At 38.1% G+C, this 15,203-nt stretch overlaps 1 protein-coding gene and 1 non-coding gene across 6 annotated transcripts in view; both read right to left on the bottom strand.

The window, feature by feature from the left end:
* Positions 1–384: 384 nt before the first annotated feature.
* On the bottom strand, positions 385–456 carry Trnap-ugg. The gene has a single exon. It is a non-coding gene; the product is annotated as a tRNA-Pro (tRNA).
* A 5,878-nt stretch (positions 457–6,334) lies between these two features.
* LOC124169455 (ras GTPase-activating protein raskol) overlaps positions 6,335–15,203 on the bottom strand; it is a 548,145-nt gene continuing 539,276 nt past the window's right edge. For all 5 annotated transcript variants that reach the window (XM_046548067.1, XM_046548068.1, XM_046548069.1 and 2 more), the window contains 6 exons: positions 13,346–13,854; positions 12,195–12,491; positions 10,953–11,157; positions 9,901–10,112; positions 8,879–9,201; positions 6,335–8,211 (listed from right to left, as the gene is read on the bottom strand). In XM_046548067.1, the coding sequence (XP_046404023.1) occupies positions 7,887–8,211; positions 8,879–9,201; positions 9,901–10,112; positions 10,953–11,157; positions 12,195–12,491; positions 13,346–13,854 (1,871 nt within the window). In that variant the 3' untranslated portion in view covers positions 6,335–7,886. The remainder of the gene's footprint in view (positions 8,212–8,878; positions 9,202–9,900; positions 10,113–10,952; positions 11,158–12,194; positions 12,492–13,345; positions 13,855–15,203) is intronic.

The raw sequence follows: 15,203 nt of genomic DNA, 5'->3' as shown, positions 1-15,203 counted from the left end.
AATCCTGGAAAGTCAAAGAATTTCATTGTGCGTCATGTTAGGGAAAATGGCAACATAATATTTTTTAAAATTCTAATGGTGAAATCACCTTATTTTGATATAGATATTCATGTGACATTTGAGTATCATTATGTCATTTGAGTATCATTATGTTCTGACAATAGGAAATTTGACACCTTCATTGGTATTTCATTAACTTATTTAAACTTCTGAATTAAAGCAGCATAGGTGGTCTTCCTCAGGAAAATGACTAGGTCGCACAATTACACTGTTGTGTCCACCTCCCTTCTTATATTTTTCATATTCGGTGAGCGAAATGTTAAACAAATAGTGAACGTGTGTAAAATCTCTTCCTTATAACCGTATCATCGGTTACAAAAAAATGGGCCTGTCCGGGATTTGAACCCGGGACCTCTCGCACCCAAAGCGAGAATCATACCCCTAGACCAACAGGCCGCTTGAAGAAGGGCAGCTAACATTAAGATATGATTTTTCTCACTTTCCTCAGTTAATAAATAATTGTTATTGTGATTAAATTTGTCAAATATAGCTTCCTTGCTTCGTACTGTGAAAATAAGGTTTGTTCCTATATATTCGCAAAATTTCATGCTCCTCGGCAAATAAGTTACGGCCAATATCCTACGCGCACCGATCGTTTGCGTATGTTTATTTTTTTGTTGAGGTCCCATGACTAACATGTAATGTATTTCTCATTTTCATTTCTTTAAAATTGCCGTGTAGTTCGTCATCTATAGCTATGTTATCTTTCACAACTGACTGACGTGTTATGTTCGATTTAAGCTTAGAATCTAACCATCTTGTTGTCTAGAAGAACGCCTATATTTTTCCCCCGTATATCTTACGATACTAAAAATTTATCTGAATTTTCATCTATTCGTCTTCCCTATGATGTTTTGATTTGTTCATTCTACGTCACCTTTAATATTCTGCTCATAAATACTCTACACTAGTAATAAAAACTCTATGATTCTGCGGTTCCTCTCATGTACCATGCCGGTATCCCGGTATTTGTGTGTGAATGTGTGAAAGTGATAACGATTTATCTACATTATGTTGACCACGGATATAAATTTTGCCGTGTAGAAACTGAAATGAAACTGGACTTTGATCTCGTATTTAATTCCAAATAAAATACGACGTTACCGTTCTTGTATAAATTGAGTTTAATCTTACCCAAATGTATATGAGCTTTACATATTAAAACGAATTAACCAACATATACCTCAGATTTAACATTTTTCGAATGTAAAACATTTCACTAAATCATTGATGGGTAATGATCCAGCAATATTGTCTCCTGCATTACCTGTTCCATGTATTTTCTACTAAGGTCTTCCTTTTTGTCTTTCTCTTGTCCTTCATCCACCATTGTCTTCATCAAGCCTCAAGATACAGCCAATTAAGTTTTTCTGCCTTCTTATTAAGCTACTTTCCTTAACTCTTCCACATTGCTCACTCTGTTGATCCATTCCATTTTAATCATTTTTCTGTAGCATTATGTATAGAATGCCTCCACCCTTGAGTTCTCTGCTGCTGTCATTGTACATCATATATGGTCATAGAGAAGCACTAGACGTAAGTAATTATGAATTTTTCCTCCTTTTATTTTCAAATTTCCTGCTGTAAGTAGTTGTCTGGGGAGCATCTGTCTATAGTTTTTGCATTTTCTTGTGGAATGCTCTCTTCTCCTGGGAATTCTTCTGGCTATAGCTGATAATTTCATTTCTTGCTTCTTCCATTGCTGTGTCTTCTTCAAATTGATTTTTAGCTTTTTTATGTATATTTTCTCTCCTATTTTTGCAAGAATCTTCTTCAAATCATTGTATGTCTCTGCTATCACTATTATGTCATTGGCAATTAAATGGGAAAACAGGGCTGACAATGTTTGAAAATCCTCAAGAATGGGCACACTAAAAGAAAATGGAAATTTGCTTCCTCGACATGTAGTTAGCAGCCAAATGTATTAACTCTGTCACTAGTACTATAATGTCCCACTCACTGCTATACTAAAACTTGGGTTGGTTAAACACAAGCTCAAGAGTTCTGAGATGCCGTTTTGGAGAGATTGAGTGCAATGAACGCTAGGCAGGGATGCCGACCTCCAAAAAATATTGGGGGGGCCCAAACTGGGGATCTTGCCCCGGGAAATGTTATAAGTAGTGAGTTATAAGTTTTTTAAGCATTTTAGAAGAGTCATATGATCAACATTGGAACCCTGATAACTTGAATCTTGACATCTGGACACTCCGGGGAAAATAGACAAGCCTGGCACATTTTTTCCTCACTTCCATAACGAATTTTTGAGGGGGCTTGGGCCCCATGGAGCTATAGCCACTGATGCTAGGAACTTTATAAGTCACCAATCTTCTTTGTGAGGGCTGGCACAATCTGTAGCAAATTAACCTAACTTACTTAACATTTATCCTTCTAACCAGTGGCGTAACTATGGGTGGAAGAGGGGGATAGATCCCCCCCCCCCAAAGCCTCAGAGAAATAAAAAAATCTTTAAAACTATTGTCTAGTTTTTTCATATAATAACTGCATCTGCTTAAAATTAAATCTTTAGTGCCAAAATGATGTAAAATGTATTTCCAGGCATGTCATTTTTCTAAAATTTTCCCGGACCCACGTTGCCGGGGGCAGTGGGGCAGCGAGGGGGGGTTAAAACCCCCCCCCCCCAGAGCTCAGAGAAATTTTTAAGTTTAATCCATCCTTCCGAAATGAATAACTTCGCAACCAGGCAGCGCAGAGACATGGTGAATAGCTCATTTGAAAAGGAAAATTACGGCGAATTTTTCGGCATGCCTTCATGTTTGCTATAGGATCCTTCTTTGGAAGGAGTCATTAATTAATGTGTATTTAAGGCACTGCGCACGGATTTCTCTTCAATGCAGTCGGCAGTCAGAGCGGCTCACGCACGGCCTGTCTTGGGAAGAAAGAGAAAGCTAGCTTTGTACCTCTCACCGATGCGAAACTAATTTGAATTGGTGGCGAATTAAATATATGTGCCGAAATTTTAATGTTCATTATGATTGACAGAAGCAAATTACCTACGTCGCGTCTATAAGGAGATCGTATATAGTAATAATACTAATGAAAGCCAGGGGCGGATTTAGGGGGTTTGCAGATGTTACGACCCCCCCACATTTTTATTATTTTAATAGTTTTTCTAATCCCCAGCACAAACCGGGGCAAGATCCCCGGTTTGGGCCCCCCCAATATTTTTTGTAAGTCGGCGTCCCTGCCTTCCGGCATATATAATTAAATCTGGTAAGATTAAATTCAATCTCGAGAGGGTATAAGGATTAGAATTTCAAAATTTATTTATCATACTCCACATCCCCAGAACCCCCAGTAGTCCTCCACCTGTATAGTGCTGGTGCCCTCTCGCCATTGCTGTCCACCGTCCTCAGAAATGGTCCAGCACGAGCCTGGTCATGAACCCCCCAAATTTGATCCTCAATCTGCCCCTGGAGACTGCCATAATATACAATTTATGAGTAGTAAGGGATTTTATTGGATTTTTTTGCTGAAGGATACCACACCCTAATCCTCATGTTTTCCCACAAACAGAAATCTTTTTTACACAAAATTTTCACATATACTTGTTTATCTTTTTTGACATTACACAAATACATAGTTAATATAGTATACATTGAGTAAACGTTAATCTACCACTTTTTAATATGTTTGCATTGACGCTATCGAGGCGTTAGGTGGAAGAGGGGACTTCTTAGTCTCAACCTCGCCTGAATAAAGAAATATTATTATTATCATCATAATAAGGGCTAAAAGTGTTTCTAAGTATGCAGTAATACGTGGTCTTTTTAGTTTGATATTACTATAATATACCAACAAGCTAAATATTAGGTAGAACAGGTAGGTGAGCTCCACTGCCTTAATAGTTAAACAGAAAAGTAATCTCCGTTAAATAATCCGTTACGGCCATAGGAGATAATCTTTTATTTCAACTATCTGGTGTTTTGCAGCGGGTGAGCTTGGTTTTATGATTGCACATTTCTTTTCTTGCTTCATCATTCAGCAATTGAAACTCCACATTCAGGGTAACACACTTTGAAGTTATTCGAAAACTTATAAATTCCCCTCGCCTCACTATCCGTCGGCTTCTTTTCTTGCCGGCTGGATTCCAGATGGCCATGACAATCACTTCGAGGTCGCGCGCTCTTGAACATGTATATCTATCTATCTATCTATGCAGTGGTGTAATTATGGATATATGTTCTGGGGGGGATGGGATGGCCCGGGGTGGCGACCTGATCCCCCCTAGGGATTCTGGGAAAACTTTTGAAAAACGACATGCCTGGAAATACATTTTACATAATTTTGGCTCTTAAAATTTAAGGTGATGCAGTTATTATACGTCAAAACTAGACAATAGTTTTAAATAATTTTTTTATTTGTCTGATGCCTTTGGGGGGGATCTATCCCCTCATCCCCTACCATAGTTATGCCACTATGAATATAAAAGGGGATGTCTGCCCGCTATGCATGATTTACTTTCGGCTGCACAGATTGCAACCAAAGTCAGTACGTATGCGTATCTCATGCTCCCAAAGCCCTTAATGCTACTTCTGGTTATGTCCGACTCATCCTTTGCATTATTTTCTCATTACCGTTTGTCTGTTTGTTATGTCAAGTACGACATACAACTTGTGAGACTGGACATACTGCTGGTTAGGCACATATCTGGACATGCTCGAAGGGAAAACATAACTCAAAGGATTCTACACTTAACTATTAATCCACTTGGTGCAAACCTTCTTGCTGGGATATCCGTTCACACAATGATTTTGGTTTACTCATGTATGGACACATATAACGATCAAAGTTGCATACGGAAATTATTTTTTCCATGGTTTGGTATTCAGCGTCTTCCGCTCACTGCCTTGCTTCAACTTTGAGTCAACTATGAGATATATTGGGAGGGGGTTCCAAGTTTCCCTCTTCTCTGGGCACTATCCCTCCCAAGTAACGCAGGTGGCCTAGTGTTAGTTGACCAATAAAATTCCAAGTACCAATGTGATCTGAATTAATCACGGAGCCATTTGAAAAATCAATACTTTGTTTCATAAGCGAAAGATTAGAGGTATCCCTATAAAAAGTGTAATAAGAATGTATTTAGGTTTTTGCAGCACCTTCTGCAGATGCCAGGGTTGTTGACTCTAGGATGACTGTCAGCCTTCTTAGCGTACACCCCCTCTGCTTGCACACTTGTATGTGGTGAACAAATCATAGCAAAGACGGGTGAGTAGTTGTGGGCCCACAACTACAGCCCAAGCTAAACAGGACAATTTACAGGGTTACTTCCAAATACATTATCCTTGCCGTGAAGACACAAGGCTCAAATCCAGCCCTGGACCTCAAATTTGTTTTAATAAGGGCATTTACACAGCTGGTGATTAGTGTCATATAAAATGTTAGGAGGTATCCTCATAAGTGTTAACGTTAGATTTTGCTTTTGAAGTTTTTGCAGTTGCTGGCAATTGTTGACTGTCAGCAGCATTCCATCAGCAATGACTGATTGCTTCTGTATACCTTAGTACCTGAATATTATGTTAATAATGATAATAATGCGAAAACTTAAGCTTTAAGATTATAATATAATTCTTTAATTCCAATTATGTATCTAAATGAAAATAAAGCAAAGCATGTCGAGGGATATTTTGTTTTTGTGTACTTATTTATTTCAGAGATTCATGCTTTCCAGCTCAAGTCACTTATATTTTAAATGAAGAGTAGGACAGAAATGAAATTTATACTATAAGGAACATAATTCCAGAATACTGAAATGGAGTTTTTTCATTTGTTGGTTATAAAAAAACTCTTCCAATCTTGTGACTGAGAAAACTATTTATAATCAATAAGAATACATTAAATGCATCTCCAAGTCATTTTGGGCCTCTTAAATAACTTAATTCCCTCATTTGTTGCAAAAATTGTAGCTCTTACCGTAATAAGAACTTCTGGTTTGGTTCATTCAAATTTACTTGAAAACAAACCTGCTTATTTTGATTTGCTTATCATTAAAACTTAAATGGATTTTTCAATTTGAAATTTTTTAAGTGTTTACATTAATCTTCCTAAACAGCTTATTCAGTTAAATTTTCAATGAAAATCTCTAATGTGTGCATAAATAGTAGCAATGATGTAACACACATTTAAAAAACCAGAAATTAAAATTACTAATTTCACCTGAGAAAAAAATATTCAGAATTCAGTTTGAAATGAGAAGACACAAGGAAGTCAAAGTATTACCAGGCGATAAGTGTGTCCGGCATTGAAATAAAACCCATTTTAAATAATACATAGTACCTTTAATACTGCATACATTGTTCAAAGCATAATTTTACATTTATTTACATCTACAATACACATACACTTGAGGTTTAAATTTACAGATCATTTGGTCAAACATGAAACAATGTCAGGAAGAAATTCATACTTTGAGTAAAACTTGTGTTTCTGATGCTTGAGAAAAAAAGGCATCTCTAAAATACTTTTAACTAATATTCAGAGCGTTTGAAAATGAAAATAATACAAAAGAAATGTCAGTTTCCATTCATTTCTTTACATAAAATGTTTTTGATAAAACAAGAAGAAATACTTTAAAAAATAGCACTAATCTTTGGTAGAGAAGGGCGGTTAATTAGGATAATTACATGTACCTATTTCAATATTTAAATAATTCTTGTTAGAGATCAATCTCCTTGCATGTGCAACAAAAGAAGCCCTAAATCCTATGGGAAGCAGTGAGTGATATACAATAATATAATTGAATTACATAGAATGGTAACAAGGCAATCAATGAGATTTTTGTAACTACAGAAAGAAGACTATTGAGAAACTTCACATTCACAAACATGCAACTAATACACTTACATTCAAGTGATACACACATACATTCACGCAGATGATCTGACTGATTATTGCAAACAGCAGTATTGAATACAAAGTCATTATATAAATTCAATTAAGTTAGATTATCTATCATTTAAACCTTCCAAGTTCACTACTTCTCTTGATTATTATTAATATTATCTTAACACAGAGCACAAAATGCAATTAGACAAATAGGACATAAAACACACACAAAAGACACTTTGAAAGAACCTGTGCTTTGCCAGAGAGAGCCACCAAATTCACTCGATTTACGATTGCATTGGCTGTCGAAAGATTGCTTTGGTAACTCAACAACTGCTGGCCGTACGTGAGGTTATCACTCATTTGATGTCCATCGGAGTAAACTGCAATCTCTATTTCATTTATATATATATGCCTCTCACTAAATGCAACTCTTTAACAAGGCATAAAAATAAAGAAATGTGTGTGTGCCAAGAGAGTGATGGAAACACATTCATATAATTTAATTGTGCAATTGAGCTATGCCTAAAGGGAAAACAGTGGAATTGAGAAGGAAGTCAATCGCTATACTCTTCACCAAGAATGGATACCGATTCCGAGATTAGTTCAACGTATCAAGTCAGGCATTGGAATGGTCTTCTCAATAAACACTAAAATAGCTGCATTCATAAGTTCATTTCCTTTGTAAGCCTTGGGAGAAGGATGAAGCCAGTCTTCTTGGCAACCACTACTCACTACTTTGAATGATGATTTTTCGAAGATAAAGCGGGTCATTTCACCAGAAAAATACATATTTGATCACCTTTGGGAAACTTCCGTCGCCCATATAATTCACAGCATTCACACTCTGATTGCCTTAGAACTTTTTTTTAGATGAGGCTTCAAAGCAAGGGACTACGGATTCACCCAAAAGGGTTGCATAAGGTTCTAGAATAGATTCATCAGCAAAGCTGATCCTCACATAGTCTCGTAAGAATTGAAGATCAGCACGAACTACTCTTCAGGTCAGAATACTCAGCAAGAAGCCTTGCTTGTGTACACATTTCCCTCTCAGTTTCGAGCGGTAATGCAACTCCCGAAGGTGTTGGAGACCTGGATGCTGCTGGAGAAGTTGTTCCATTGGTGATTCCACTCAGGTTGCCATTGTGGCGGTCCCGAAGGTGAGTCAGGGCAGCCAAGAGACGATTATTGGCAGAATCAAGGGCACGAATCTTCAGCTCTTGGGCTTCTATGACACGCTGCTTGCGCACAAGGGCTTCAGCAGTTTTCCTCTGCTCTTTTCGAAGCTCCTCCTCCACGCAAACAAGCCTGCAATTCAAAAGGTTCATGATTTAATAAAAATGACACACATTTATGGGATATTTAAGTTTTTATAAACCATCCTCCTCAAAAATAATGTCCGATAAAAAACAATTAATGGAGAGAATAACTGATGGAGACAGAATCTCAAGAAAAATCAGAAGGTGTTGAAAGCTGGCCATGAATTGCACAAAAAGTGAATCTAAGTATTGCTTTGCTTCGATGAATAATGATGCACCTGCAATGGCTAAAAAAGCTTGCTTGACAGAGGGTAATATGCAGCAGCTTTGGAAAGGCTCTGTTCAGTTGTGTATTTTGAGGCTCGACTTTGTGTGCCCGCGCTTGTCACTCCGCGAACGGGAGTGAATTTGTGTTGTGAGGAGTCGTCCTGTGAACTCCCTACGCGCATGATTGGAGAGCAACCCTGGGAGATGGAGCCATGGCCTGCCCTCGACGTGACCATCATAGGTGAGTGGTATGCGCCAGCATGGCTCGACTTTGATCGAATAATTGTAATAATAAGTTGTAATATTCAGTCCACAATTCTTATAATCACGTTCGAGAGTGATCAGGCTCCAATACAAATAAATCTTTTGCTGCGAAAGCCTACGTTTCAAGTTTTTCACACAGTTAGCTGGCAAAAAATTGAAAATATACAGGGTAATAATATATTCACCTTGATATGATTCCTCTCATGTGTTGGTCATCCGGCAACGTATCATCGAGGCTCTCGGGTGGCAATACCCTCGAGCTATCCTCCTCAATGCCATCCCTCCATGTTGTTGTACTGTCTCCTGCATCCCCATCTCCTATCCTGCGGCTGCTACCGCTTTCCGAGTCGGCTGTTTCATCGCCAGCCAGAGTGCCACCACTGGTCACACTCCCAGTCTTTGAAGAGCATCCATTGGTCCCAGACCATGACATCTGCCGCTGAGACTCCTCCAGTTGTGCTCGAAGAGACTCCACACTTGAGCGCAAATGCTCAATTTCACGCTCATACTGTTCAACGGAAACACAAAAAGATCATGATAACAAATCAACCATGTAAACTAGTAAATACATAATTTTACAACTTTTACTCCAGTTGCGAAGAGGTTTCAGATTCACATGTAAGAAGTGCCATTGTCTATTAAAATAGCTCTTGTGTATAGCACCAGTGTAAGCTTGCCCTTTATTGAGAACAAAATTTATGCAGTTGTAGTGGAGTTGTATGCAAAAATTATTTCCTTAAAATACAAAGCTATACTCAAAACTTATGATTTATTTTAAGTATTTATGATTTTAGGATTTACTCTTGAGTAATTACAAAGACTTACTCTAATTTTCAAGGCTTGGGCTATGCACTAACCAAAATCGCTCTATAATAATAATATTCATCAATAATCGTAATTCATCAATCATTGACATTCATTCAAAATCATCAATCATCGTCCCACATCATGGGGTATTGTATACAATTTGAATCACTTAAATAAAAAGAAGAAATTACCATTACAAGTGAAGTAAGAAAAGGCTGTTTCCTGAAGAAACAAGCTTAATGCAGTAGAGGATAGATAATTATGAAGGCCATTATCATCAAAGCAATTCAATTCAATTTTTTTGTCGTATATCATACATCAAAATTGGTCATTGCAGAAGCCTACTTCAAAATATAAGCTTAACGGTACAGATTTCTCAATTTTTCTAGTCAAAACTTACCTCAGTGACACTCTTAAGGTCCCTGGGAGCTATTCCAGCATTTATTAGGGTCCTGCTGCTGTTGCCAGCAGCCCTTTGGGCATGGAAAGGGACTCCTTCATTCTCCTCCATTTCTTCAGAAGAGTCCGAGAGGTCATCCCTATCGTGGGTTCCTTCACGTTGCCTCACTTTTATTCCACAGCAGATCTGGGAGTGAGTCTGCAGGGACAGTTCTGTGAGATAAAGTTAAAAATAAGTCTAATTCAGATGCATTTTGAAGGTACAAATTGCTCTCTAAAATTTTGGTAAAGAATATAAAAATAGGCAAATCAGGAATCATGAGATTTTAATAACTGAAATTTGTAGCCTACTTAGTATTTCCAGAAAGTAATAATTTTCTTTTTTTATCATGATCACCGCACAAAGTAAAAAAAAATATCACTCTAATTTTTAAGGCTTGGTTGATGCACTGACCAAAATCACTCTTAAAAGCATAATAATATTCAGGGATGCTGACTTACAAAAAATATTGGGGAGCCCAAACCAGGGATCTTGCCCTGGGAAATTTTATTAGTAGTCAGTTTAAAGTTTTTTAAGCATTATAGAAGAGTCATATGATCAACATTAGAACCCTAATATGTAACTCGAATCTTGAAACCTGGACCCTCTGAGAAAAATCAACAAGCCAGACACATTTTTTCCTCAAACCCATAACAAATTCTTGAGGGGGCTCCGGCCCCCTCAGGCCCCGTGGAGTCGGCGCCGCTGGCAATATTCATCAATAATAGTAATTCATTGATCATTGACATTCACCGATAGTCATTAGACTTCATCTTCAAGAGAATTAAGGTCACAGAAAAGGAAGAACCATTTTGCATGGAACTGGCTCAAAATAGAGGTATCATATCGATAGTTGTAATAAAGACAACCATATTCTCAGCAAAGCAGCTTGCATCGGTAGTGGAAAAAATAATATCCTTGGCCCATGAATGCTGGCTGATTTTAGGGCATATTTGCGAGTAAGAATAGTCCATCTCATGAGAAATATGGTAATTAGCATTCTGATTACTCACCTCGAGAGGCATATGGAGAACCTCTGAGAGCTAAACCGGAGAGAGCTGACGACACAGAGTTCTGTGGGTTTGGAGTGCTGAGGGAGACAACATGTTGAGGCCTCCAGGTGGGCCGCACAGCACACTGTGGGTTGGTCCTCGGAGCCCGTGCACCAGCCGGGTTGTGGTTCACATGGTGTGGGTGGTGATGCTGATGGGGTGCAATCTGCAGATAAAAAATAGGAACGATTAACCTGACATTACTTGTATAAGTAATATGAATAAAAAATGAGAAAGGGTCTCAAGATAAATTGGGCAATTCAGGGTCCAAAATGCAGCTATTCATCTAATGACTTTTACAAAATATAATGCTTCTACACGAGATACAGAGGAGACAGAAGTTATGGATGGAGCGAGTATATAAGTGAGGAGGGGATGTTGAAAATAGTTTTAGAAAGTAAGATGTTGTGTAAAAGAGGAAGATGAAGGAAGAGGATAAGATTTTTTTTAGATAGAATAAAAGGAATAGGCCTTATTGTGATTAGAAGGGAAAAATTAATGAAGAGAGGAGAGACTGCCAGAATAATTCTTAGATACTCCATGCAAATCTACCTTAATTGGTGAAATACTTTAATAATAACTGTTAAAAATTCCCATGGTGAAGTGTAGACAACTCAACTACTTGATATGGGGGATGCTTTTCATATCACCTAAGACTGATTCTTGATCGGTACAATACTTAACCAATAAAAATGCTCCTTGTTGTCTGCCTTTTAAAAAACTGCAAGTGTGACCCGTACCATCTGAACATATTTATTCATTTATTTGTGGATATCAAAAGAAATTTAGCTGACAGCAAAATAAAAAATGAGGTGCCCAAATATTCCACAATGAAACAGCTTGTAGCTCCATGTTACATATATGCACTTGCACTAGAAAGTAATATGCAGGTCCTCATTTCATGGACCGTCAGCTTGATAAAAAGCTCTCAGTGGAGCTTTAGATGCTTAAAAGTTGTTGCAATTAAGGGTTATTCGCTCAGGTACCAGAAATTAAAAATGTTTTACTCAATAACTGATTTTCTCAATCATCCCTGATTTATGATATGTGCATTTTCATGACAGCATCTAGTGTTTTTTTCTTTGTATTTATTCATTACATGTATTTGTAATTTGACCTACCTTACATCAAGTATCACATATAACATTTGTAACAGCTTGATTTCTAGACAAATAAATATTATTATTAGTATTATAATTTTACCTGAGGGGGTGTTTGATGCTGAGGAAGGTGCCGTCGCCCAGCCGGGGGTGTTGGGGTCGCTGGGGAAGAAGATGAAGAGGATGAGATTGACCTCCTGCGGTGCCCTCGTGGTGCGGCAGCAGAAGTCGGCACAGGGCCATTTCGGCCCAAACAGCTTTCGTGGCCCATTCGGTACATTGGATTGGCAAAAGCCAGAGGTTGATGTGATGAGGCAGATCTTTGTATCGGTTGTCGAGAGCCAGGAATACCCAATCCACTGGCAACAGCTGCACTGTCATCACCATTTGTGATTGTCATCTGGAAGGTTATGGAAAATTCATTGTCAGGAAACATATAAAATGAGTTAGCTTGCTAGAGCAAAAGTTGGTTCATAGAAAAAAATGGCAAAAAATTAACGTCGGGGATAATTATGTACCCATATGCCCAATACCCAATGTTAGAGTTCATAGAAAAAAATGTAGACCCTGGCTAAAGTAACATGAAACTTTGGAATGTGCAGTGTTGTGGTATTTTTCATGAGCTCTTCACCCATTTCATTAGCTCAAAATCTCAGAGTGAAATAGAACATGGATATAATATGGAATAGAGAATAATTAAAAAATGGTTACATAAGAAACCTTTAAATTCAACTGATTAATATGTGGCAGGGAACTCTGAGGGTCTTCCTGTCAAAATGTTTTAATATTTTAACATGATTTGAGAACGAATTGTGAAATTAATGAATAATTTTTATGCATTTGTACGGCTTTTAATTGACTGTTCTCTTGGTACTACCAATAGTGAATTTTGTTTTCATTTCTAAGTACATATATGTATATATGCATTGAAATTGACAAGATTTAAGTAATAGTAGAGGGTGTGACTTGGTCAAAATCCTTTATCGTAGGAGTTGAAGGAATTAAAACTTTGCTATTTCTACATATTTTATTATTTTCGACTATGGGTTCGTTACAGAGCACCTTCATAATGTTAATCTTGCGTTTTATTAACAAAATTAATAATTAATGTTAATAAAACCATGGTCAGAAAGAATAAAACATCATGTAGAAATAGATACCCTATTTTAATTCCTACAACTGCTATGACATGATTTATTTTGATCTACATTTGGCTAACATTTTAAAATAAAATAATGATAAAAAATTACTAACCTTGATTATATCCCCATTGTTGTTGTTATTGTTATTCGATAATGTCGCTGCAGTCTGCTGATTCTGCAAGCCATTTGCCACAATTCCAGGGTCCACTGGACTTGAGCTCTGACTGTAGGCAAAGCTCTGGTATCCAGATGATGCGACGTTCGAGAGCTGCGATATGGATATCTGGCTCCCCTGAGTATTGCCATCTTCCTCTTCCTCCTCCTCTTCATCGTCGCCTTCACCGACTTCATCCTCGACCAAATGCACCCGAGAACTGCCCCTGTAGTCCTCCTCTTCCTCTTCATCGTCATTGCAGCGGCACACGTGCGAACGGGATCCATTCACGTCGACACCGTTGCAATTCCTCGCACACTCCGCCACCCCAACGCCACCATTGCGAGGAGTGGCACAACAACAGCAACAGTGGCGATGCTGGTGCTGAGTTCGTGCTGCGTGTCTCAGCCGATTGGGCACGTGATCCATCGGTGCCTGAAGTCCATTCGTAGGCTTTGTGCTTGGACCTATATGCAGACATTAGGAAAAAATCATCACAAGTTGCACCAACAATATTCATGCATCAAACAAGTAACTTTGTACGCGTGTAACAGTCACGTGCACGGATGCTAAGTGTATGTATATCACCAAGGTGATTCAAAAGGGGTTCTCAAATGGCCATAAAATTTGACTCAACTCATCAGAGAAATAAACAAAAACACTTCACCTGTATGCCCTCCATTGGCAGTTTACTGGAATTACTTCCACGCCAGGGACTACCACAGACTATACAGAATCACCTATCTATAGAAGCCATAGAGCTCATTTCCCCCATTATATATATACCACCAAGGATGATATTCACCATGAAAAAATCAATTCTGAGATTCGTCTTGGAAGAAGATGGCTTGGTGGTGTAGCTGATAGCATACCTGACCAACAATCAGAATATCTGGCCAAATGATTTTTTCATGGCGAAATTCATCCTCTGTGAATATAACAGCTATGTCCATGTAATTCACTGTATTATTATATTATATTAACTTTGTGGAAATTCTGTGCTCATTATTTATGTTAACAACATTCATCTTAGCACAGGCAAAGAGGGCATTCTACAGAAAGAAGAAACTGAAAAAAAGAGAAGTCTTCTAAAACCCCTAATAACAAGATGGGATAACTTAGTCAGTCACATGTAAACCTACCCTCACATGTAATCAGTAGAAAACTTTAATAAAAATAAATTCAACATAAAGACAGACTATTTAAACTTTTCTCGGGATTCTGCGCAGTAAGATTTTCTAAGAGTGCTGATGTTTCGGATTCTGACTCGTCACCTTTTTTCGAGGCTACTGAATGAATATTTGAAGTGACCGTTGAAGCTCAGCATAGAATAGATCTCTTAAAAGAATTATGATTGCCAGAGCTAAGTCTACACTGGTCTAAAGTCCTCTGCAACAACTATCGGGACTCGACCACAGGGGTGCAGCTAGGAATTAAGGCTGGGGGGGGGGGGGGTTTAGGTTCAACTAATACTGGGGTGTGTGGGGGTATGGAATACCCACCAGGATAGGCGGTAGGTGCGAGATTAATAAATTGCGGAATTTTAAGATAAATGGTTTAAAATGGTGAGTTTTACGGCTTTCTGAGGGATATTTTATTAATCCTTACACTATTCTATTAGTAATTTCAATCCAATAGAGTAAAATGGATTAAACTAAAAAATTTCTCTGAGCTCTGGGGGGGGGGGTTTATCCCCCAAAACCACCCACTCGCTGTGCCACTGCTCCACCAATTCTGCCCCCCCTGATGCTGAGCTTCAACAGTCACTTCAAATATTCATTCAGTAGCTATGAGAATGGGTAACGAGTCAGAATCT

Source organism: Ischnura elegans, chromosome 12, assembly GCF_921293095.1.
Source record: "Ischnura elegans chromosome 12, ioIscEleg1.1, whole genome shotgun sequence".
Taxonomy (NCBI): Eukaryota; Metazoa; Arthropoda; class Insecta; order Odonata; family Coenagrionidae; genus Ischnura; species Ischnura elegans.
The sequence above is the reverse complement of the archived record's forward strand: the minus strand, read 5'-3'. Positions and strand labels throughout refer to the sequence as shown.